At 40.8% G+C, this 27,127-nt stretch overlaps 1 protein-coding gene and 2 pseudogenes across 1 annotated transcript; 2 read left to right on the top strand and 1 right to left on the bottom strand.

Moving 5' to 3' along the window:
- Positions 1–3,772: 3,772 nt before the first annotated feature.
- Positions 3,773–4,889, bottom strand: LOC112207555 (cyclin-dependent kinase 2-associated protein 2-like; annotated as a pseudogene).
- A 6,476-nt stretch (positions 4,890–11,365) lies between these two features.
- Positions 11,366–12,145, top strand: LOC749805 (uncharacterized). Its single transcript, XM_024353552.2, has one exon. It carries the CDS (start codon positions 11,384–11,386, stop codon positions 12,104–12,106), a length of 723 nt encoding a protein of 240 aa, XP_024209320.2. The 5' UTR covers positions 11,366–11,383; the 3' UTR covers positions 12,107–12,145.
- A 2,946-nt stretch (positions 12,146–15,091) lies between these two features.
- LOC112207554 (mucin-19-like) lies at positions 15,092–15,940 on the top strand (annotated as a pseudogene).
- The last annotated feature ends 11,187 nt before the right edge of the window (positions 15,941–27,127 follow it).

The following is a 27,127-nucleotide window of genomic DNA, read 5'->3' as shown; positions in this document are numbered from 1 at the left end:
CTTAAGTAGGTGCCTGTATATATATATATATATATATATATATATATACACACACACATATATCTATATATATGACTGACTTTGACTGACTTAGGTCTATGATTTAAGATGCAGAAATTGGAATTTACCAGACCATTTGTGAATTGATTTGTTCTTATGCTTCACCAACTGTCATGGTAAAGGACACCTTAGCCCCAGCTCATAGTATGAAAACACGTAAATGCTTCTATGTGCCCTAAATTTCTCTTGGTTAAGCTTTATACTTTTTTTTTGTTTATGACACAGAAATATGATCACAAAGCACATGTGTACCACAATACAAATTTCATGTATTTTGTCTCTGTATCATGTTTTCTTTCCATTTATAAGTTAAAGTAAGCATATGAAATTACAGCTGTTTGGGAACAAAAGGATGGCAGTTTTTGCATGACTCAGGTTCCAAGCTTAATTTTCCTTTGTCATAGTGAGTTTGGGGTCCTGAGATTTTATTTTCCTTTCACACTTTCTACCAATATAAAGCTTCCTCATATATGCCTTCTTTTTTCAAACATTAACAACCCTCGTGGTTTTCTCTCATTTTGAGTACAGAAAACATAATACTGTACAATAATTTTATCTGTCTTAAATACAAGACTGCTTATGATTCACTTAAAATAAAAAAATGGCTCCACATTTCTGGCTTTTAGTTGGATTATGATTTCAACCCCCAAAATCAGAGCTTTTTAACCTTGAGTTTGAGTTTCACAGACCCAGTAAAGTGGAAATATAGACTTTTTCTTAGGACAGTGTTATGACACTCAAAAGAATCGTGGCCAAACTTAATTACCTGTTGCAAACATCATTGCAGTTTTTTACTGAACTATCAGAGACTTTCTTGTGCCTATCACAGTGTATATGCTAAATACATATTACAGGGCCAGGCACGGTGGCCCATGCCTATAATCCCAATGCTTCGACAGGCCAAAGCAGGAGCATTGCTTGAGGCCAAGATTTTGACACCTGCCTGGGCAACATAGCACAACCCCATCTCTAAATTTTTTTTTTAATTAGCCAAGCATGGTGGCAGGTGCCTGTAGACCAAGCTACTTGGGAGGCTGAGATGGGAGGATCAATTGAGCCCAGGAGTAAGGTTACAGTGAACTATGATCACACCCCTGCACTTCAGCCTGGGTGACAGAGTGAGACCCTGATTCTAAAAATAAAAAATAAATTAAAAATACATAAATAAGTATTATGGAATCAACAAATAAATAAATTGAAAAAAGGATTGAGTAAAATTACTTAGTAATGAGGCCTTTGTTGTCTATCCTTATATAAAATAAATCCCCAGGCCCCCACATCCCCATTACTGTTCTTATTTTTCTCCATACCATTCATAGTCATGTTATACTACATATGTATTTGTCGATGGTCTTTCTCTTACTGGTAGAATGTAAGCTCCATGATAGAAGAGACGTTGTTGATGTTTTCCTTTGTATTTTTTTCACTGCTTAGTTCCCAGTGCACACAGTAAGCACACAATAAATATTTACTGTATGGATATTTAAGCAAGTCACTTCCCTCAATTTCTTCAAATTATTTATGTCACTTTGAAGGTAAAATCTCTCTTCTATACATCATTTTTCCTTCAATTTCCACTTTTAATATCTGTCACTGGCAAACGTAATAAGTATACTCATTGTTCAGGTCAATAATGAGAAATTTTAAGCACTTTATTAAATATTTATTGAGTGTTCCTCTATAATGGACACTCTACTATACATTTCTGCCTTACTTGTGGAATGTATTCAATGTAATTATGCCACACAGGTAGACTTCCAGATCCTTGTGTCAAACTTACTTTCCTTGGCTTTGTTGGAAAACACATACTGTTATGAAGCTCACTTTAAGGCAAATATTTCTTGAAAATCCAAAACTGATAGATATATGTATGTAGGTTTCCTTCTTATGTGTCTTTTACAAGCAATGAAGTTGTATATCTCCTTTAGTGTTTAATGTGTTTCATCAGATAATGCCCTAGAAGTTTTATCAATTTTTCTGTCCACCTTTTGAAGGTGTATGAGAGTGAAAAAATGCAGTCTGCTGCTTCACTAATAAAACTAGGACAAACGCCATTCCAACTGAAATATGTGAAACACTTGGTTTTATTAATTTGAAGCATTTTAAACCTCTAAATTTGGACTCGAGTAAAGACATTTCATAGAAAAACTGAAATTTTTTTTATTTTTTAATCTTGATAACTTGTAATAGTTTACAGCCACAGTGGCAGCTTTTATATGTGTACATGCATTTAAATACAGTTTCATAAATAGCCATGTGGCAAAATATCTGCCACTAGGCAAAATAAAATATTGGCCACTAAATGAACATCTTTAAGTAATATTGAAAATAGATGTGAGGTAATTTTTTATCTAAAGTGACTGTAGTCTATATTAAGACATACTCACTGTAACAATTCAAGTTTTAAAATCCTTGTTTTATAACTCAAAAATGTGTCTTTTCCAAAAAACACATCTTTACATTTATTGCTATTGTACATTCATTTGGCAGGAAACAGGGATGTTTGATGTCTTGCAATGATAAAACAATCATATTCAATAGAAAATTATCTCACATTCTGCATGACTTTTGAACATTCTATAAGATAATTACATAAGTGAAAAACCAATTTGTAGATATCTGAGTGAGTACAACCATTTAATAAATGTGAATAAAGCATTTCAGAACATTTTAATGTACACTGCATTTTCTGATAGTAAGATTTTAGGTTAAAATAAGATTATACTTTAAAAAGCTTACCATTTTGAAAAAAATCATATCACTGTTGGCAATGCCTTTTTCATATTTGAGATGCTAGTCCAACATATTGCATATCCATTTGTTTTTGTTTGATTTTATTGTTATTACATTCATGGTAATACTAAAATACACACACACACAATTACTTAGGTTTTTTTTTCAATAAAAAGCCCAAAGAAAAATGCTGACAACGTTCAGTTGAAATTTTGAAATTGGGTTTTATAATTCTGCCCACATAGCAAAAGCTGAAATGGTCTATGAAGATGTAGTTTTTGAAAGAATGAAGCAAGTAGTAAAACCAACAAAACCAAGTGAAAATTATACAAGGAAACACAATAATAAGTTAACAAAAAAAATACACTTTTTCTTCATGTTGACAAGACATGATTTATTCCTTTCTAATATTTTCCCATCTCTTATAAATATATAAGCTTGCTTGTTAATACTTTGTCTAACTCTAATTTTTATTCTGTTACCAATGTCATTAATACTTTATTTTTCTTTATTTCTCTTGTAAAGTGACTTCTGAACTTCCTAGTTTGTTTAAACTATTGCAAGGTCAGAAAACCAAACACTGCATATTCTCACTCATAGGTGGGAATTAAACAATGAGAATACTTGGACACAGGCAAGGGAACATCACACACTGGGGCCTGTCATGGGGTGGGGGGCTGGGGGAGGGAGAGCATTAGGAGAAATACCTAATGTAAATGACAGGTTAATGGGTGAAGCAAACCAACACAGCATGGTGTATACATATGTAACAAACCTGCACGTTGTGCACATGTACCCTAGAACTTAAAGTATAATAAAAATAAATAAATACATAAATAAAGTAAAATGAATAAAAAAGAAATACAAACATATTAATCATAAGTAAATGAAACATCTGATAATCTCATGTCTGGTAGTAATGTCACCTCTGAATATTTAAATATTCATCTACATATTTCTTTGCTAAATTTCCTTTTATTTCTCCTTTATATTAAACTTTTTTTAGAGAGCACAACTCCAAAGCATCTTTTATTAATATAGAAAGGTCATATTTAGCAAAAGACACAAGGCAGGGAAGTGTCAGGCCTGAGGCCTGAGCTGTGCTGAGGGAGAAGGAGGCTCCGGACAAGTGCTGGGAAGGGCTGAGTGGTGGGGGCCACAGAAAGTTCCAGTGGGCAACACTGTCGGCAGGTCATGGGTGGGACTCACGGGGACCTCACTGCTAACTCTTGTTGCGTTGGTGGGGTGGGGTGGGGAGGGGGGTCCTTAGTGCTGCCACCTGGAATGAGAACTGCCCCTTGGTTCCTGGAGGGCACCCATCAAGGGACACAGGACAGGAAGCCCAGGATGGTTAGTGCAACTAGGGATGAAGGCCAGGGAGAAGCAGGTGCTCTGGAGTCCAGACACAGAGGCCTAGGAGCTTCCTGTTAAGTGTGGGCGTTCCACTCTGTCTCTACCAGGCATTCTGACTAGGGATGGATGATACCTCTCTTTGGGCGCTTCACGGCGCTCTTGCTGCCAGCATAGGTGGGCCAGATCCCTTTGCCCATCTCCCTGTGACCAACAGCAGTTCCGTGTAGGTGCTCTGGGAGCCCTGGGCACCAGGTGGTTTCATGGCCTGCACACAACCGATAGTAGGCGGTCCAAAGTCTTTAAACAGCGGTCTGAAAGGGGCAGTGGCTCCCGGCCCTGAGCCCGACGGCGACAGGACGCTTCCTGTAGGGACTGGAGTGCCTGGCCCAGGGGTGCTGGAGCCGGGGGTGCTGCTGGGGGCAGGGGTGGTAGGTTTGTAGGACATCCCCAACTCCTGGGCGCTGGGGAAGCCAGCAGGCTGCTCTTCAGGGGTTGGCTGTGGGACCGCTCAGCAGCGATCTGATTGGCAAGCAGGCTGCACGCCCCCTGGTAAATCTATATTAAACTTTTTAACTGCAATTTGTATTACTCTAAATACAGTTCAAATATTCTCCATGAAAATTTCACATTTGAGTTGAGACATCCTAAAATGTAAAATACACAATGGATTTCAAAGATTTCATATGAAAAAAGAATGCAAACTATGTCTAACAATTTTTATATTGATTACATATTGACCCAATATTTTGGATATATATTGGGCTAAATAAAATATACAATTAAAAAAATCATGCTACATTTTTGTTAAAAAATTTAAATAAACTATATATGAAATTATTTCTTGGGATAGAAAAGCGGACATGATTAAATATGTACTTAAACTTTTTTCAAAAACATATCTTTAAAACACATGTTCAAACACAACAAAAGTATTTTAATTTTGAATAGGTAAAATAAACTTATTCCTGCTAAAATTCAATCATGGCATGATTTCCTTTGTATGCATTTGAGGACTCTGTTTATAACCGAGATACAAACATAAAACTTTTGAAACTCTTCTAAGAATGTCTAACACAAATTACCTGTATAGATATCACGGCACAGACGATGCTGAGGCCGGACTGACTGAAGAAGAACAGGCTGAAGATGCTGTACTCGCACAGCAGCTGGCCCCCAGGTTACCCGCCCTTCATGTACATGGCGATGGTCACCTGGCTCACCAGCAAAGTGAACAACAGGTCGGTGGCAGCCAGCCGCATAACTGTGTAGAAGGTGGTCTCCTTCTGCTCCTTGCGTGACTTGCACAGCACCACGATGGCCACCAGGTTGCCCACCACCCTGAAAATGGACGGTCCCAGGCTGTCCAGCAGATCGGGCTCCAGGCCAAGGACACATTGGCCTGGGAAGAGGTTAACATGACAGTGGCTGGTGGTACGCAGCCCTGGAGTGCGAAGCTGAGTCTGGAGATGGCAGAAGAGAGACAAAGCCACCATGAGTAAAATGACCACCTGCAGGGCATTAGACCCACGCCCAGGAAACAGGATGCTAACATGACAAGGGAGGAACTCAATCCCACTCTCTGGATTGCAACCACTTACCAACGGCAGCCACCCAAATCTCCAGGCTCTCTCTGCTCCTGCCAGCAGCACACCCTTGCTGATCTTAATATTTATAAACTGAGCCTCCCATTCCTCTTCCTCCCCTCAACCTATCTCACTCCACTGACAAGACCCATCTCCAGGGAAAGGTAGCTCCCTAGTATTATTCCCGACAGATTCTGAGTTAATAAAATGCACATTGAAACCCTGGAAGACAATTTGGAAAGCGCTCTCTTTCCTCCTTGGCACCCCTGGCAGCGCCCCATCTCCGTGCCCTTTGCCCGATGGCCCACATCCCATGTCATGTGTAGTGGCCCCAGTGGTGGGGCCTAAGACAATGAAACCTAAGACTAATTGGTGTACCTGAGGAAGAAGTGAATTCTAAAAGCTAGGAAAACATATTTGGGGGAATAATCAAGGAAACCTTCCATGGCCTAGACATCCAAATAAAAGAAGCACAAATAACACCTGGGAAATTCATCACAAAAAGATCTTAGCCTAGGCACATTGTCATTGGGTCATCCAAAGTTAAGACAAAAGAAAGAATCTTAAGAGCTGTGAGACAGGAGCACTAGGTAACCTATAAAGGAAAACCTATCAAACTAACAGCAGATTTTGCAGCAGAAACCTTAAAAGCTAGATGGGATTGGGGCCCTTTCTTCAGCCTCCTTAAACAAAACAATTATCAGCCAAGAATTCTGTATCCAGCAAAACTAAACATCATATATGAAAGAAAGATACAGTCATTTTCAGACAAACAAATGCTGACAGAATTTGCCATTACCAAACCAGCACTGTAAGAACTGCTAAAAGGAGCTCTAAATCATGAAACAAACCCTGGAAACACATCAAAACAGAACTTCATTAAAGCATAAATCATACAAGACCTATAAAACAAAAATACAAGTTAAAAAGCAAAAACAAAAAACAAAAACAAAGTACAGAGGCAACAGAGAGCATAATGGTACCTCACTTTTTAATACTAATGTTGGTTGTAAATGGCTTCAATGCTCCACTTACAAGATACAGAACCACAGAATGGATAATAACTCACCAACTAACTATCTGCTGCCTTCAGGAGACTCACCTAACACATAACGACCTACATAAACTTAAGGAAAGTGGTAGAAAAAGGCATTTCATGCAAATGGACACCAAAAGCGAGCAGCGGTAGCTATTCTCATATGAGACAAAACAAACTTTAAAGCAACAGTAGCTAAAAGAGACAAAGACAGACAGTATATAATGGTAAAGGTCTCATTCAACAGAAAAACATGACAATCCTAAACATACATGAACCTAACACTGGAGCTCCCAAATTTATAAACAATCACTAGTAAACATAAGAAATAAGATAGACAGCAACACAATAATAGTGGGGGACTTCATTACTCCACTGACAGCACTAGACAGGTCATCAAGACAGAAAGTCAACAAAGAAACACTGGATTTAAACTATACTTTGGAACAAATGGACTTAACAGATATATACAAAACATTTCATCCAACAACCACAGAATACACATTCCATTCAACAGCACATGGAATTTTCTCCAAGATAGACCATATGATAGGCCATAAAACGAGTCTCAATAAATTTAAGAAAATTGAAATTGTACCACGCACTCTCTCAGATCACAGTGGAATAAAACTGAAAATCAACTCCAAAAGGAATCTTCAAAACCATGCAAATACATGGAAATTAAATAACCTGCTCCTGAATGAGCACTGGGTGAAAAACAAAATCAAGATGGAAATGGAAAAAATTTCTTTGAACTGGATGACACAACCTATCAAGACCTCTGGGATACAGCAAAGGCAGTGCTAAGAGGAAAGTTTGTAGCCCTAAACACCTATGTCAAAAAGTATGAAAGAGCACAAACAGACAATCTAAGTTCACATCTCAGAGAACTGGAGAAGCAGGAACAAGCCAAACCCAATCCCAGCAAACAAGGGAAATGACCAAGATCAGAGCAGAACTAAATGAAATTGACACAGCAACAACAACAACAACAACAAATACAAAACATGAATAAAACAAAAAGTTGGTTATTTGAAAAGATAAACAAAATCGATAGACCATTATAAGATTAACCAAGAAAAGAAGAGAGGAAATCCAAATAACCTCACTAAGAAATGAAAGAGGGGATATTACAACTGACACCACTGAAATATTAAAGATTATTCAAGGGTACTATGAACACCTTTTGGCACATAAACTAGAAAACCCAGAAGAGTTGCATAAATTCCTGGAAAAATACAACCCTCCTAGCTTAAATCAAGAAGAAGTAGATACCCCAAGCAGACCAATAAAACAAGCAGCAAGATTGAAATGGTAATTTTAAAATTACCAACAAAAAAAGCCAAGGACCAGACAGATTCACAGCAGAATTCTACCAGACATTCAAAGAATATTTTCTTTCATTCAAAGAAGAAATGATACCAATCCTTTCACACTATTCCACAAGACAGAGAGAGAAGAAACACTCCCTTCTTTCTATGAAGCCAGCATCACCCTAATACCAAAACCATGAAAGGACATAACCAAAAAAGAAAACTACAGACCAATATCCATGATGAACACAGATGCCAAAATCCTTAACAAAATACTATCTAACTGAATCCAACAACATATCAAAAAGATAATTCACCATGATCAAGTGGGTTTCACACCAGTGACACAGGAATGGTTTAACATATGCAAGTCAATAAATGTGATACACCAAATAAACAGAATTAAAAAAAACTCACATGATTTTATCAACAGATGCAGAAAAAGCATTTGACAAAATCTAGCATTGCTTTATGATTAAAGCTCTCAGCAAAATAGGCATACAAGGAACATACCTTAATGTAATAAAAGCCATCTATGACAGACCCACAGCCAACATAATACTGAATGGGGAAAAGGTGAAAGCATTCACTTTGAGAACTGGAACAAGACGAAGAGCCTACTCTCACCACTCCTCTTCAACATAGTACTGGAAGTCCTAGCCAGAGCAATCAGACAAAAGAAGGAAATAGAGGAAATCCAAATCGGTAAAGAGGAAGTCAAACTGTTACTGGTTACTGACGATATGATCTTTCATCTTGAAAACCCTATGGACTCCTCTAGAAAGCTCCTAGAACTGATAAAAGAATTCAGCAAAGTTTCCAGATACGAGATTAATGGACACAAATCGGTAGCTCTTCTATACATCAACAGCTATCAAGCTGAGAATCACATCAAGAACTCAACCCCTTTTACAATAGCTGCAAAAAACAAACAAACAAAAAAACAAACAAAACTTAGGAATATACCTAGCAAAGTAATCAAAAGACCTCTACAATGAAAATTACAAAACACTGCTGAAAGAAATCATAGATGGAGCCAAGCATGTTGGCGCATGCCTATAATCCCAGCTATTCGGTAAACTGAGGCAGGAGAATCGCTTGAACCCGGGAGACAGAAGTTGTAGTGAGCCGAGATCACACCATTGAACTCCCACCTCAGCGACAAGAGCGAAACTACCTCTGAAAAAAAAAAATAAGAAAGAAAAGAAATCATAGATGACACAAACAAATGGAAACGCATCCCCATGCTCATGGATGGGTAGAACCAATATTGTGAAAATTACCATTCTGTTAAAGGCAATCTACGAATTCAATGCAATCCCCATCTGAATACCACCATCATCCCTCACAGAATTACAAAAACAATTCTAAAATTAATATGGAACCAAAAGAGTGTCATGTAGCCAAACCAAGGCTAAGCAAAAAGAACAAACCTGGAGGCATCACACTACTTGATTTCAAACTGTACAATAAGGCCATAGTTACCAGAATAGCATGGTACTGGTTTAAAAATAGGCACATAGACCAATGGAACAGAAGAGAGAACTCAGAAATTAACCCAAATACTTACAGCCATCTGATCTTTGACAAAGCAAACAAAAACATAAAGTGGGGAAAGGACACCCTTTTCAACACATGACGTTGGGATAATTGGCGAGCCACATGTAGGGTAATAAAACTGGATTCTCATCTCTCACCTCATACAAAAATCTACTCAAGATGGATTAAGAACTTAAACCTAATTCCTGAACTGTAAAAATTCTAGAAGATAACACTGGATAAACCCTTCTAGATATTGGCATAGGCAAGGATTTCATGACCAAGAACCCAAATGCAAATGCAATAAAAACAAAGATAAATAGCTGGGACTTAATTAAACTAAAGAGCTTTTGCATGGCAAAGGGAACAGTCAGCAGAGTAAATAGACAAATCGCAGAGTGGGACCCCTGACCGTGACCCTGACCCCTAACCACTGACCCTGACCCCCAACCCCTGACCCAAACCCTAACCACTATCCCTAACCCTAACCCCTAACCCCAACCCTCACCCTAACCCAACCCTAACCCCTAATCCCTAACATCTCTTAAACCCTAACCCTAAACGTTGACTCCTAACCCCTAACTCTGACCCCAATCCCTATCTCCAACCCCTAACCCTAAACTTAACCCCTAACCCCTAACCCTAACACCAACCTTAACCCTAGGTTCGTTACTAAGTTTGTATTGACTATGTCAATGTTGATTATTATGATGGCTGTCTTTGGACTGCACGGCAGCGAGGGGATTGCGGATCTTATATTAATATTTTTGTATTGAGGCAGCGCATTAGCATTACAGGTGCTTTTTACATGAGCAATGGGGGTGTCATACTTTGGGTGTCATGTCTGCATTAGGAATGCCGCATTTGTCTTCCGAGGCTGCGGTGTGGATCTCGCACTGCGGCCGCCTCGCCTTGGCTGGGGAGAACCTCGGTGGGCAGGATTCAGAGGGGCTTTTGGTTTCCCGTTTTCCACACTGAACCCTTCTAACTGGTCTCTGACCCTGATTATTCAGGGCTGCAAACAGGAAGGATTTTATTCACCGTTGATGCGGCCCCGAGTTGTCCCAAAGCGAGGCAGTGCCCCCAAGGTCTGTGCTGAGGAGAACGCTGCTCTGCCTTCGCGGTGTCCCCCGGGTGTGTGCTGAGCAGAACGCAGCTCCGCCCTCGCGGTGCCCCCGGCCCGCCCGCCCGGGTCTGTGCTGAGGCGAACACTGCTCCGCCTTCGCTGTATCTCCGAAGTCTGTGCTGAGGAGAAGGCAGCTCCGCCCTAGCAAAGGCAGAGCGCCCTTCGCAAAGGCAGAGAGGCGCAGAGCGCCAGCGCAGGCGCGGAGGGGGCGCAGGGCGCCGGTGCAGGCGCGGAGAGGCGCAGAGCAGGGCAGGTGGCACCAACAGCGGGTCCCTCAGGCCTCGAGCGCATGCATTCCAGCGGCCACCCAGACCATGCTCCGCCGACTGGGCGCCCAAGCTGCAGTCGGCCTCTGTGTGCAGGCAGCAGCTGCCTGGCAACCCCCGAGCTCGCTCGCGCTGCCAGCATCGCAGAACCAAGGCCAGGTGTCCCAGTGGCTGCGGCCAAGCCAGGCATTCTGACCGGCGGCGGCGGCTGCACAGGAGCGAGAACCGAGAACCCGCCGCTCAACCCCACACGGGGTGACTGCTGAGGGCCCATACCAACGGCCACGATCTCCCTCAGGTGGAGGACTGGGCGGGAGGCACAGCCTGGGGGCCCTCGGACTGGGCGCGCTGGCGATCCCGAGGCCGACCAGGCCATGCACCTCCAGCCCGCCTGGGCACCCAAGCTGCAGCCGCCTTCTGTGTGCAGGCAGCAACCTCCAGGCAACTCCCGAGTCCGCCCTCACTTCCCACATCTCGGAACGAGGGCCAGATGTCCCTGTGGCTGCGGCCAAGCCAGGCGGTCTGCCCTGCAGCAGCTGCACGGGGGCGGGAACCGGCCCTCAGCCCTATCCCCCGTGGCTGCAGAGGGCCCTTGGCTAGAGGTGTCGAGCTCTGGCATAGGAGGAGCCGGGCGGGGGCAGGGTCTGGTGGGCTCTCAGGCCAGGGGCACTTGCGATCCAGAGGCCGCCCAGGCCATGCTCCACCACCTGGGCGCCCAGCTACAGGCGCCAGGCAACTCCCAAGCTGGCTGGCGCGCCCAGCCTCGCAGACCCGGGCCTGGATGTCGCCGTGGCTGCGGCCAAGCCAGGCAGTCTGCCTGGCAGCGGCTGCACCGGGGCAGGAACCGACCCTCAGCCCCATCCCCGGTGGCTGCGGACGGCCCCTGGAGCGGCCCCGACGTCTCTTCGGAGGAGAAGAGGGGCGGGAGTCACGGCGAGGCAGGCCCTCAGGCGGGAAGGGATGCGCGCCTGCGATTCCGGGACGTACCGCGCCAGCCCAGGAGAACCCGGAAGCCAGCAGCTCCTGTTTCTCTGTGTGATTCTGTGAGGAACCACCAAATTGTTTTCCACGGCAAGTGCATCATTTTCTATTCCTAGCAGCCAGTTCATGAGGGCTCCAATTTCTCCACCTCCTTAGCAACATTGATTTTCTGTGTCGTTGTTATGAAAGCCTTACTAGTGGATGTAAAGTGGTATCTCATTTGGGTTTTGTCTTGCATTTTATTAATGAATAACGGTGTTTAGCATCTTTTCTTATCCGTCTTAGACATTTGTGTATCTTCTTCGGAGAAATATCTATTCAAGTCCTTTGCCTATTTTTTAATTGGGATGTTAGAAATTCTGATGTTGAGTTGTGGGATATTAAGCTTTTATCAGATACGCACTTTGATTTTATCAGATACATATTTTCTCACATACTATGGGTTGTCTTTTAACTCCCTTGATAGTATCCTTTGATGCATAAAGGTTTTTTATTTTGATTAAATCTAATTTACGTGTATTTTCTTTTGTTATTTGTGCTTTTCTGTCATATTTCAAAATACACTTAAAACTCAAAGGTCATAAAGGTTTACCTTGTGTTTTCTTCTAAGAGTTACATACTTTAGTCCTTACATGTAAGTCTTTTATTAATTTAGAATTAATTTTCCTGTGTACTGCAAGGTAGGGGTCTAACTTCTCTCCTGTGCACTGACATCCAGCTGTTGAAGAGACTGTTCTTTCCTCCCTTGACTAGACTTGGACAGCTTGTTGAACAGTCATTGACCATATATGTGAGCACTAATTTGTAGGATCTGAAATCTGTTCTATTGTATTGGTCTAAAAGTCTATTAGTCTTATGCCAGTACCACACTCTCTTGATTACTGTAGATTTGTAGTAGGCTGTGAAACTGAAAAATGTGAGTTTTCTAATATTCTTTTTCAAGAGTGTTTTGTCTGTCAGATCCTTTGAATTTTTGTATGAATTGTAGAATGAGTTTCTTTCTTTCTGCAGAAATGCCTTTGGGATTTTGATGGTATTGCATTGAATCTGTAGATTACTTTAGATGGTATTGTCATCTTAACAATATTGTCTTACAACCCGTGAACACAGAATGTCTTTCCAGTTATTTCCACTCTCTTTCGTTTTTTTCAGCAAAGTTTTGTGTATACCACCATGGTTAGATTTATGCCCGAATAACTTATTCTTTGATGCTATTATAAATGGAATTTTAAAAATGTTTTCATAGTTCTTTACAACTATATAGAAATATAGCTCATTTGCCTATGTTTGTTTTGCATCCTGCCTCTTTTATTAGTTATAATCGGTTTTGTGTTTTATTTGGAGCTTTATACACATAAGATCATGTGTAGATATAATTTTACTTCTGTTTTTTATTTCTAATTTAGATGCCTTTTATTTCTTTGTCTTGCCTAATTGCTCTGGCTAAAATTGCCAGTGGTACATTGAATACAAGTGGCAAATGCACCATGCTTGTCTTGTTCTAGATGTTAGGAAAACAGCTTTCAGTGTTTCATCATTGATCATGATATTAACTGTTGGGTTTTTGTACATCCTATTGTCATGTTGCTGAAAATCCCTTCTATGCCTAGTTTATTGAGTATTTTTATTATAGAAGGGTGTTGTATTTCATCAATTTTTCTCTGCATCAATGGAAATAATCACGTGCTTATTCATTTTACTGTTAGAGTATATTACACTGATTGATTTTTTATATGTTGAGCCACCCTTGCATTTTGGGGATAAATCTCACAGGGTGATAGTTTACAATCCTTTGATTATACAGTATTGCTGCTAGTATTTTGCTAGTATTGCTAGTATTTTGCTGAGATTTTTGCTTATATATTCATAAGGGATATTGTGCTGTAGTTCTCTTTTTGTGCTCTCTTTGGCTTTGGTATAAGGATAATGCTGTTATCAAAAAATGAATTAGCAAGTATTCCTTCTTCATATATTATGTCAGAAGAGTTTGAGAAGAAATGGTATTAATTCTTCTTTAAATGTTAGTTTGACTCACCAGTTAATGCAGCTATTTGGTCATAAATGTTTCTTTGTTAATCACTTTCGATTACTAATTCAATCTCCTAGGTTATAGGTCTATTCAGATTTTCTCTTTCTTCTTGAGCCACTTTGGTAGTTTGTGTCTTTCTAGTGATTCATCCATTTCATCCAGGGCAGCTAATTTGTTGTTAGACAATTGTTCACAGTATACTCCTGTAATCCTTTTGTATTTCTGTAAAGTTGATAGTAATGGCTCTGCTTTCATTTATTATTTTAATAATTAGTCTTCCATCTTTTGCTCAGTCAATATAGTGAAAGGCTTGATCTTTCAAATAATCTATGTTTATTCATTCTACTGCTCTCCAAACTTCTATTTTATTGATTATGCTCTAATTATGCTCTCTATTTTTTCTTTCCTACTGCTAGCTTTGGATTTAGTCTTCTTTTGTCTTCTTCCACTGCCTTTAGGTATAGAGTGAGGATGTTGATTTGAGATTTTTCTTAAATGTAGTTGTTTATATCCATACATTTTCCTTTGAACTCTACTTTCACTGCATTCAATAAGTTTTGGTAGATTTTGTTTTTATTTTAATTTATCTCAAGATATTTTATAATTTTGCTTGTGATTTATTTTTTTCACTCACTGGTAGTTGAAGACTGTATTGTTTAATTTCCACATTTTCGTGAATTTTCCAGTTTTCACTTATTTATCCGTTGTTTCTTCCATTGTGGTTGTAAATTATATTTTGTATGATTTCAAACTTTTAAAAATGATTAGGACATATTTTGTGGATGAAGATATGGCCCATCCTAGAGAACTTCCATATACACTTGAAAGGAATGTATATTCTGCTGTTGTTGGATGGACTGTCCTGTATATGCGTATTAGCTCTCAGTGGCTTATACCATTGTTTAACTCTTGTATTTCTCATGAAGCTTCTGTCTGGTTTTTCTATCCATTAATTAAAATGAGATATTGAAGTGTCCAACTGTGACTATAGAACTGTGGGTTTATCCTTTCAATCCTGTTAATTATTTCAGCTTTACTGAGGTGTAATAGAGAAATAAAAATTGTACATGTGATGCGTTCATATGCACATTCTGAAATGATTACCAAAACGAAGTCAATGAACATGTTAATTACCTCACAGAATAGTTACCTTTTTGTGTGCATGTGTGGGATAAGAAAACTTAACTCTATCCCCTGTGACTGCAGAGTGGACATTCCAGCTGCTCCAGGCTCCAGCAGAGGAAGACTGGGGCAGGTGGCACCACCAGGGAGGCCCTCAGGCCTGGTGTGCACGCATTCCAGAGGCCACCCAGACCATGCTCCGCCGCCTGGGCGCACAAGCTGCAGTCGCCCTCTGTGTGCAGGCAGCAGCTGCCTGGCAACCCCTGAGCCCGCTTGCGCTCCCAGTCTCGCAGAACCAGGGCCAGGTGTCCCTGTGGCTGCGGCCAAGCCAGGCATTCTGCCTGGCGGTGGCGGCTGCACAGGGGCGAGAACTGAAAACCCGCCGCTCAACCCCACATGGGGTGACTGCTGAGTGCCCATGACAGTGGCCCCGATCTCTCTCAGGTGGAGGAGTGGGTGGGAGGCACGGCCTGGGGGCCCTCAGGCTGGGCGCGCTGGCGATCCCGAGGCCGACCAGGCCATGCACCTCCAGCCCGCCTGGGCTCCCAAGCTGCAGCCGCCTTTTGTCTGCAGGCAGCAGCCTCCAGGCAACTCCTGAGCCTGCCCGCACTCCCCACATCTCGGAAGCAGGGCCAGATGTCCCTGTGGCTGCGGCCAAGCCAGGCGGTCTGCCCTGCAGCAGCTGCATGGGGGCGGGAAGCGGCCCTCAGCCCCATCCCCCGTGGCTCTAGAGGGCCCCTGGCTAGAGGTCTCGAGCTCTGGCAGAGGAGGAGCCGGGCGGGGGCAGGGTCTGGCTTGACCATTTGGAATTACAATACACTTCACTCATCAACCACAGAACATACACTGGAGTATCATCTGCGTGCAGATGAGTATACTGCTCAAAGCGATTTACAGATTCAATGCTTTTCCTATCAAACTACTAATGTCATTTTGCACAAAATAGAAAACATCTATAATTTATATGGAACCTAAAAGGAGTCTGAATAGCCAAGCCAAAGCAATACTAAGGCTAGAGACATAGGCTAGCCAAGCCAAAGCAATACTAAGGCTAGAGACATAGGCTAGAGACATCATATTTCATGACTTCAAACTATACTAGAAGACTATAGTAATCAAAACAACATGGTACTGGTAGAAAAACAGACACATAGACCAATGGAACAGACTAGAGTACTAGAAACTAAGGCCACATGCCTGCAACCATCACATCTTTAACAAAGTTGACAAAAGTAAGCAATGGGAAAAAGACTTTATTTAATAAATAATGCGGGGATAACTGGCTAGTCATATGCAGAAGAATAAAACTAGACCCCCATATTTCACCAAATACAAAAATTAACTTAAGATGGATTAAAGAGTTAAATGAAAAATCTCAAGCTATAAAACGCCTAGAAAAAAACCTAGGAAATACTTTTCTTGATAACAGCTTTGGCAAATAATTTATGGCTAAGTCCTCAAAAGCAATTGCAACTAAAACAAAAAATGACAAGTGGGATTTAATTAAACTGAAAAACTTTTGCACAACAAGAGAAACTATCAAGGTAGTAAAGAGATAACCCACAGAATGAAAGAAAATATTCACAAACTACCCATCTAACAGAGGTCTATTATGCAGAACCTATAAGGAACTTAAACAAATCAACAAGCAAGCAGCAAGTAACTCCATTAAAAAGTGGGCAACAGGACATGAACGGACACTTTTCAAAAGAAGACATACACACAAGCACCCAACAAACATATGTAAAAGTGCTCATCGTCATTATTTATTAGAGAAATGCAAATCAAAACCTAAATGAAATACCATTTCACACCGGTCAGAATGGCTTTTTTTGAAAAGTCAAAAGAAAAACACATATCGGTGAAGATTTAGAGAATAGAGAACACTTATACACTTTCTGAAGGAATGTAAATTAGTTCAGCCACTGTGGAAAGCAGGTTGGGGATTTCTTAAAGAACTGAGAGTTGATCTACCATTCAATCCAGTAACCCCATTACTGGGTATATATCCGAAAGAAAATAAATACCCTATCAAAAAGACACATGTAGCTATATTTTTATCACAGCAGTATTCACAATCACAAAGACATAGACTTAATCCAGACATCCATCAGTGGTGGATTGGATAAAGACTCATGGAATACTATACAGCCAGAAAAAACTCAAAATTATGCCATTTGAAGCAACATGAATGCATTGTTTCCAGAAAACTAATGCAAAAGCAAAAAACAAAATACTACATGTTCTCTTTCATAGGTGGGAGCTAAATGCTGGGTACACATGGTCATAATACAGAGGGGTGGGAGGGGCTGGGACTGGTGGCTCACGCCTATAATCCCAACACTTTGAGAGGCCAAGGTGAGCGGATCACCCGAGGTCAGGAGTTTGAGACCAGCCTGGCCAACGTGGTGAAACCCCGCCTCTAATGAAAACGCAAAAATTAACTGGGCATGGTGGCTGGCGCCTGTAATCCCAGCTACTCGGGGGTCTGAGGCGGAGAGTCACTTGAACCCGGGGGGCGGAGGTTGTAGTGAGCCAAGATCGCGCCACATCACTCCAGCCTGGGCGACGGAGCAAAACTCTGTCTCAAAAACAAACAAACAAAAAACAAAGAGGGAGGGGGGAGGGAATACAGATTGATTAAAACTACGGATTGGTTAGTGTCCTCTCTACCTTGCTAATGAATTCATTCATTTAATTCATAATTCATTCATTCAATTCATAGTTCAGTTCCCCCTGAGAAAAAAATATTCACTTGTCATTAAAATCTCTCTGTATCTTACTGATTTCAGATAGAAGTTAAATTTCACCTTAATAATAGACACAAAAGAACTAGTTAAACTGACAAAAACTAATAAACGTTTGCTCAAATTTACTGAGAGAGTCATGGGTACTTCATATAATAGTGACATTCTACCAGTTTTAAGCAAAATAAATAAGGAAACAATCTTAACTCCATCGCCTACCGGAAGGGAAGTGCCCCCGCTCCCAGGTGAGTGGGACCCTGCTCTCCGGGCGGGTTGCGCCGCGGTCTCTGGTGTCTGGCACCTCTTGTTGGCAGCGTCGCCATTGCAGGCACAGGGCAGGCATTGGGGGGCGGGCAGCGGGCCAGGCCCAGGCGACTCCTTTGCCAGGGGCTGGGCAGGTGTGGAGAGGGGCGGAGCGGTGCTGCCCTGGGCGATGGAGCCTCCCGCTCTGGACGGTTCGCCGCCTCTGCCCCAGGAAGGCGCTGCAGGATCTGGGTGGGGAAGGGGAGGGACGAGGGAACACAGGCCAGGCCAGGTGGCCCCTTAGACCTGGGTGATGCAGGAGGGGCTGTGGGAGACCAGAGAGGACCCGAAGCAGAAACCGGGAACTGATACCTCTGGCTGAATATTTGTCCTCTTGCTGAAGTTTGAAAGTCAGTTATTTCATTAAAGTTTAATTTTATTATAAAAATAACAACTATTAAAAATTCCCTGTAGTCACTGGAATGATAAATTTTGGTGCAGTTTCAGCATAACACTCTAATTATTCAAATTGCGGCCATGTTTCAAAATATATGCCATATATTTTTATGGCATCCACCCCTGTGTCCCTGTGTCCCGCATCCGCCTCTGTGTCCCTGCTGGCTCAGGAAACGAGCTTCTTCCTCCTTCCACAGACTCGAATCAGGCCGTCCTCCCTCCTGCGCCTGAGGCTGTCATGGGGACAGCCTGCCCTCGAATAGCCGGAGAACGCCCGGCCTGTGCCCTGTGCTCGGCCTGGTGTCCTGGCTCGTGCCCCTCAGGGCCCCGCACAAAGCAGTGTGACAGGTGTGGAAGGACCCAGCACCAGGCAGCGGTGAGCGGATGGATGCTCCAGGGATGTGGGGCTGCTGGCAGTCAAGAACCCATTGCCAAATTCCATGGCATAATTTTGGATATTTTTCCCTTATATTTTTGTGTAAGATTTTCAGACTTACACATTTTGAGTTTTTTAAAAAAATATAGTATTAACTACAATTCTGACTTCTATATTTTACATGTTGATAGCAAATCTTCATACCATTTTTGTGTTAAAGGGGGCTATTATTCCCTCTCCATAGTTTGGCCTTTGCACCCTTGTTGACGATCATTTTGACCATATATACAAGGTTTTGTGGAGAGAGGGGTCTCTATTATTTTCTATGTCTACACTTCTTGATTTAATACATTTCTTTTCAGATTTTCTCCTTTTTACTTTTTGAGACAGGTTCTCTGTCATCCAGGCTGGGGTGCACTGGTGCAACCATGGCTCACTGCAGCCTTGCTCTCCCAGGCTTAAAAAATCCTCTCACTTCAGCCTCTGGAATAGCTGAGACTACAGGTTCATGTCACATTGCCAGGTTAATTTTAATTTTAATTTTTTTTTAGCGATGGGTGTTCTCACTAGGATATCCAGTGTGGTTTGAACTCCTGGGTTCAAGCAATCCTCCTACCTCAGCCTCACAAAATGCTGAGGTTACACGTGTAAGCCATAGAACCTGGCCTCAAAATACCACATTTGAAAAGAGTTCAACAGCACTGCAATTAGTTTTTGATTTAAAAATTGTGAGGACTCCACAATTGACATTATTTTACAAGTTTAATTGGCTATTTTCAATCTTGAGATTTCATATGTTTTAGAATTTTGTATTTCTGCAAGTAAATATTGTTATGATTTATATAGCTATTGCATTTAATCTGTTGTTGATTTCATTAGTATAGACTTAAGAATATTGTTTTCTAATTTATGAATATGGGATATCTTTTCAATTGTCTAATCTACAAATATAGAATATCTTCCCCAATGTTTGTGACTTTTCTTCAGCAACATCTTGTAACTTCTAGTATACTAGTCTTACATCTCTTTGCTTGTTTATTCCAAAGTATATTCTTCTTAATGCTATTTTCAATGGAATTTTAAAAACTTGGATTGTACCATGTAATGAAGAGAAATACACTTAATTTTGTATTCTGCAATTTTGCTAAATGCAACTGTTAGTTCTAACAGGTATTGTTTTCAGCATATAGGTTTTTTTGTATATAACATCATATCATAAGTAACAGGTAATTTTACTTCTTCCTTTGGAATGTGGATCTTTTCTTTTTTTCATTGCCTAGTTGTTTTGCCAGGACTTTCACTGCTATTTTTGAATAGATGTGGCAACAATGAATATCTTGCCTTATTATTAATCTTAGAGGATAAACTTTCCACACTTCAGAATTCAGTATAATATTAGTGATGATTGTTTCTGTTTTTTTGTTTTTGTTGTTGTTTTTGTTTTTCTGAGATAGGATCTTGCTCTGTCAACCAGGCTGGAGTGCAGTGGCATGATCTGGGCTCACTGCAACCTCCACGTCCCGAGTTCAAGCTATTCTCATGCGTCAGCCTCCCTGGTAGCTGGGACTACAGGCACATACCACAAAGTCAAGCTAATGTTAATATTTTTTGTAGAGACAGGGATTCACCATGTTGGTCAGGCTGGTCTGGAACTCCTGACCTAAAATCATCCACCCACCTCAGCCACCCAAACTGCTGGGACTATAGGCATGAGCTGTTGAACCCAGTTGGTGATGAGTTATTTACATATATTTTGCTATGTTAGTTTCCTTTTACTTCTAGTTTATTGAGTGTTTTTTTATCTTGAAAAGATGATTAATACTGTCAGTTGGCTTTTCTGCATTATTTGAGATGATTGTGTGGTTTACATCTTTTACTCTGTTAATGTGATATATTAAACTGATTGATTTAAACTCTCATTCCAATATAGCCAAATAGGAAGAGCTCTGGTCTGCAGCTCCCAGTGTGATCAATGCAAGATGGGTGATTTCTGCATTTCCAACTGAGCTACCTGATTCATCTCATTGGGACTGATTGGACAGTGAGTTCATCCCATGGAGGGTGAGCTGAAGCAGGGCAGGGCATCAACTCACCCAGGAAGTGCAAGGGGTTGGGGGATTTTCCTTTCCTAGCCAAGGGAAGGCATGGCAGACTGTACCTGGAAAAACAGGACACTCTTGCCCAAATGCTGCACTTTTTGCACAGTCTTAGCAACTGGCAGACCAGGAGATTCTCTCCTGTGCCTGATTCATTGGGTCCCACATCCATAGGGCCTTCCTTACTGCCAGTGCAGCAGTCTAAGATTAACCTTCATGCTGCAGCTGAGCAGGTGGAGGTGAATCCACAATGTTTGAGGTTTGAGTAGGTAAACAAAGTGGCCAGGAAGCTTGAACAGGGTAGAGCCACTCACAGCTCAGCAAGGCCTACTGCCTTTATAAACTCCACCTCTGCGGGCAGGGCATAGCTGAATAAAAGGCAGCAGAAACTTCTGCAGACTTAAACCTCCCATCTGACAGCTCTGAAGAGAGCAGTGGTTCTCCTGGCATGGTGTTTGTGCTCTGAGAATGGACATACTGCCTCCTCAAATGGGTCCCTGAACCCCGTGTAGCCTAACTGGGAGACATCTCATAGTAAGGGCCAACAGACACCTCATACAGGTGGGAGACCCTCTTCAGCGAAGCTTCCAGGGAAGGATCAAGCAGCAATATTTGCTGTTCTGCAGCCTTCTCTGTTGATACCCAGGCAAACAGGGTCTGGAGTGGACCTCCAGCAAACTCCAACAGACCTACAGCTGAGGGACCTGACTGTCAGAAGGAAAACTAACAAACAGAAAGGAATAGCATCAACATAAACAAAAAGGACATCCACACCAAAACCCCATCTGTAGGTTACCAACATCAAATACCAAAGATGGATAAAACCACAAAGATGGGAAGAAACCAGAACAGAAAAGCTGAAAATCCTAAAAACCAGAGCACCTCTTTTCTTCCAAAGGATTGCAGCTCCTCACCAGCAATGGAACAAAGCTGGAGGGAGAGTGACTTTGACGAGTTGACAGAAGGAGGCTTCAGAAGGCTGGTAATAACAAACTTCTCCAAGCTAAAAGAGCATGTTCGAACACATCGCAAGGAAGCTAAAATCCTTGAAAAAAGGTCAGACTATGGCTAACTAGAATAAACAGTGTAGAGAATACCTTAAATGACCTTATGGAGCTGATAACCATGGCACAAGAACTTTGTGACACATGCACAAGCTTCAATAGCTGATTCAATCCAGTGGAAGAAAGGATATCAATGATCGAAGATCAAATTAATAAAATAAAGTGAGAAGACAAGTTTAGGGTAAAAAGAGTGAAAAGAAATGAACAAAGCCTCCACGAAAAATGGGACTATGTGAAAAGACCAAATCTATGTTTGCTTGGTGTACCTAAATGTGACAGAGAGAATGGAACCAAGTTGGAAAACACTCCTTAGGATGTTATTCAGGAGAATTTTCCCAATGTAGCAAGGCAGGCCAGCATTCAAATTCAGGAAATACAGACAACACCACAAAGTTACTTCTGGATAAGAGCAACCCCAAGATACTAATTGTCAGATTCACCAGGGTTGAAATGAAGGAAAAAATGTTAAGGGCAGCCAGAGAGAAAGGTCGGGTTACCCACAAGGGGAAACCCATCAAACTAACAGCAGATCTCTCAGCAGAAACCCTAGAAGCCAGAAGAGAGTGGGGGTCAATATTCAACATTCTTAAAGATAAGAATTTTCAGCCCAGAATTTCATATCCAGCTAAACTAAGCTTCATAAGTGAGGGAGAAATAAAATCCTTTACAGACAAGCAAATGCTGAGAGATTTTGAGACCACCTGGCCTGCCTTAAAAGAGCTCCTGAAGGAAGCACTAAGCATGGAAAGGAACTACCGGTACCAGTCACTGCAAAAAATATGCCAAATTGTAAAGACCATCGATACTATGAAGAAGCTGCATCAATTAACAGGAAAAACAGTGAGCTAACATAACAATGACAGGGTCAAATTCACACATAACAGTATTGACCTTAAATGTAAATGGGCTAAATGACTCAATAAAAAGACATAGACTGTCAAATTGGATAAAGAGTCAAGACCCATCAGTGTGTTGTATTCAGGAGACCCATCTCACATGCAGAGACACACATAGGCTCAAAATAAAGGGATGGAGGAAGATCTACCAAGCAAATGGAACGCAAAAAAATTAAAAATTAAAAAAAAGCAGGGGTTGCAATCCTAGTCTCTGATAAAACAGAATTTAAACCAACAAAGATCAAAAGACACAAAGAAGGCCATTACATAATGGTAAAAGGATCAATTCAGCAAGAAGCGCTGACTACCCTAAATATATATGCACTCAATACAGGAGCATGCAGTTTCGTAAAGTAAGTCCTTAGATACCTACAAACAGACTTAGACTCCCACACAATAATAATGGGAGACTTTAACACTCCACTGTCAATATTAGACAGATCAACAAGACAGAAGGTTAACAAGGATATCCAGGACTTGAACTCAGCTCTGCACCAAGTGGACCTAATAGAAATTTACAGTATTCTCCACCCCATATCACCAGAATAAACATTCTTCTCAGCACCACATCGCAGTTATTCTAAAATTGATCACATAATTGGAAGTAAGCACTCCTCATCCAATGTAAAAGAACAGACATCACAACAAACTGTCTCTCAGATCACAGTGCAATCAAATTAGAACTTAGAATTAAGAAACTCACTCAAAATGGCACAAACACATGGAAACAGAACAACCTGCTTCTGAATGGCTACTGGGCAAATAACGAAATGAAGGCAAAAATAAAGATGTTCTTTGAAACCAGTGAGAACAAAGACAAAAAACACCAGAATCTCTGGGACACATCTAAAGGAGTGTGCAGAGGGAAATTTATAGCACTAAATGCCCACAAGAGAAAGCAGGAAAGATCTAAAATCGACAGCCCCACATCACAATTAAAAGAACTAGAGAAACAGGAGCAAACAAATTCAAAAACAAGCAAAAGGCAAGAAAGATCAGAGCAGAACTAAAGGAGATAGAGACAAAAAAAAACCCTTAAAAAATCAATGAATTTAGGAGCTGATTTTTTGAAAGATCAACAAAATTGATAGACCACTAGCAAGACTAATAAAGAAGAAAAAAGACAAGAATCAAATAGACACAATAAAAAAATGATAAATGGTATATCATCACTGATCCCACAGAAATACAAACTACCATCAGAGAATACTATAAACTCCTCTACACAAATAAACTAGAAAATCTAGAAGAAATGGATAAATTCCTGGACACATACACCCTCCCAAGATTAAACCAGGAAGAAGTTGAATCTCTGAATAGACCAAAAACAGGATCTGAAAATTGAGGCAATAATTAATAGCATACCAACAAAAAAATATCCAGGACCAGATGGATTCACAGCTGAATCCTGCCAGAGGTACAAAAATGAGCTGGTACCATTCCTTCTGAAACTATTCCAATCAATAGAGAAAGAGGAAATCCTCCCTAATTCATTTTATGGGACCAGTATCATCCTGATACCAAACCCTGGCAGAGACAAAACAAAAAAAAAGAGAATTTTAGACCAATATCCTTGATGAACATCGATGTGAAAATCCTCAATAAAATACTGGCAAATGGAATCCAGCAGCATATCAAAAAGTTTATCCACCACGATCAAGTACTCTTCATCCCTGGAATGCAAGGCTGGTACAACATACACAAATTAATAAATGTAATCCATCATATAAACAGAATCAATGACAAAAACCACATGACTGTCTCCATAGATATAGAAAAGGCCTTTGACAAAATTCAACAGTCTTTCCTGCTAAAAACTCTCAATAAACTACATATTGATGAAATGTATCTCAAAATAATAACAGCTATTTATGACAAACCCACAGCCAGGGCAATCAGGCAAGAGAAAGAAACAAAGGTATTCAATTAGGAAGTCAAATTATCTCTGTTTGCAGATGACATGATTGTATATTTAGAAAACCCCATCGTCTCAGCCCAAAATCTCCTTAAGCTGATAAGCAACTTTAGCAAAGTCTCAGGATAAGAAATCAATATGCAAAAATCACAAGAATTTCTATACACCAATAACAGACAAACAGAGAGCCAAATCATGAGTGAGCTCCCATTGACAATTGCTACAAAGAGAATAAAATACCTTGGAATACATCTTACAAGGGATGTGAACGACCTCTTCAAGGAAAACTACAAATCACTGCTCAACGAAATAAAAGAGGACACAAACAAATGGAAGAACATTCCATGCTCATGGATAGGAATAACCAATATTGTGAAAATGGTCATACTGCCCTAGGTAATTTACAGATTCAATGCCATCCCCATCAAGCTACGAATGACTTTCTTCACAGAATTAGAAAATACTACTTTAAAGTTCATATGGAACCAAAAAAGAGCCCATATCGCCAAGACAATCTAAGCAAAAAGAACAAAGCCAGAGGCATCACACTATCTGACTTCAATCTATACTACAAGGCTACAGTAACCAAACAGCATGGTACTGATATCAAAACAGATCTATAGACCAATGGAACAGAACAGAGGCCCCAGAAATAACACCACACATATACAACCATCTGATCTTTGAAAAACCTGACAAAAACAAGCAATGGAGAAAGGATTCCCTATTTAATAAATGGTGCTGGGAAAACTAGCTAGTCATAGGTAGAAAGCTGAAACTGGATCCCTTCCTTACACCTTATACACAAATTAATTCAACAGGGATTAAAGACTTAAATGTTAGGCCTAAAACCATAAAAACCCTAGAAGAAATCCTAGGCTACATCATCCAGGTCATAGGCATGGGCAAAGATTTCATGACTAAAATACCAAAAGAAATGGCAACAAAAGCCAGAATAGACAAATCAGATCTAATTAAACTAAAGCGCTTCTGCACAGTAAGAGAAACTACCAACAGCATGAATAGACAACCTACAGAATGGGAGAAAATTGTTGGCAATCTATCCATCTGACAAAGGGCTAGTATCAAGAATCTACAAAAAACTTAAACAAATTTACAAGAAAAAAACACCATCAAAAATTGGGCAAAGGATATGGACAGACACTTCTCAAAAGAAGACATCTATGCAGCCAACAGACACATGAGAAAATGCTCATCATCACTGGTCATCAGAGAAATGCAAATCAAAACCACAGTGAGATACAATCTCACGCCAGTTAGAATGGTGATTATTTGAAAGTCAGGAAACAACAGATGCTGGAAAGGATGTGGAAAAATAGGAAGGCTTTTACACTGTTGGAGGGATTGCAAATTAGTTCCACCATTGTGGAAGACAGTGTGGCCATTCCTCCAGGATCTAGAACTAGAAATACCATCTGACCCAGCAATCCCATTACTGGGCATATACCCAAAGGATTATAAATCATGCCACTATAAAGACACAAGCACACGTATGTTTATTGCAGCACTATTCACAATAGCAAAGACTTGGAACCAACCCAAATGTCCATCAATGATAGAACTGATTAAGAAAATGCAGCACGTATACACCATGGAATAGTACGCAGCCATAAAAACAGATGAGTTTTTGTCCTTTGCGGGGACTTGGATGAAGCCAGAAACCATCATTTTCAGCAAACTATCGCAAGGACAGATAACCAAACACCACATGTTCTCACTCATAGGTGGGAATTTACCAATGAGAACACTTGGACACAAGGCAGGTAACATCACACAATGGGGCCTGTCAGGGGCTGGAGGGCTAGAGGAGAGATAGCAGTAGGAGAAATATCTAATGTAAATGATGAGTTGATGGGTGCAGCAAAACAACATGGCACATGTAAACCTATGTAACAAACCTGCATGTTGTCCACACGTACCCTAGAACTTAAAGTATAATAAAAAAATAAAAAACAAATAGATTGATTTACACGTGTTGAACAATACTTTCATTGGAGAGTTAACTCCTTCTTCGTCATGGTGTATAATCCTTGCAATATATTATTGAATTTGGTGTTCTAATGTTCCGAGGAGAATTTTTACATCAATAGTCAACAGGAAAATTGATTTGTAGTTGTATTTTTTTTTCTCCTTAGTGTCTTTGTGGGGTTTGGTGTTGTGTTAATGCTGGGC

Source organism: Pan troglodytes, chromosome 23, assembly GCF_028858775.2.
Source record: "Pan troglodytes isolate AG18354 chromosome 23, NHGRI_mPanTro3-v2.0_pri, whole genome shotgun sequence".
Taxonomy (NCBI): domain Eukaryota; kingdom Metazoa; phylum Chordata; class Mammalia; order Primates; family Hominidae; genus Pan; species Pan troglodytes.
This window is presented reverse-complemented; position numbering and strand designations above follow the sequence as displayed.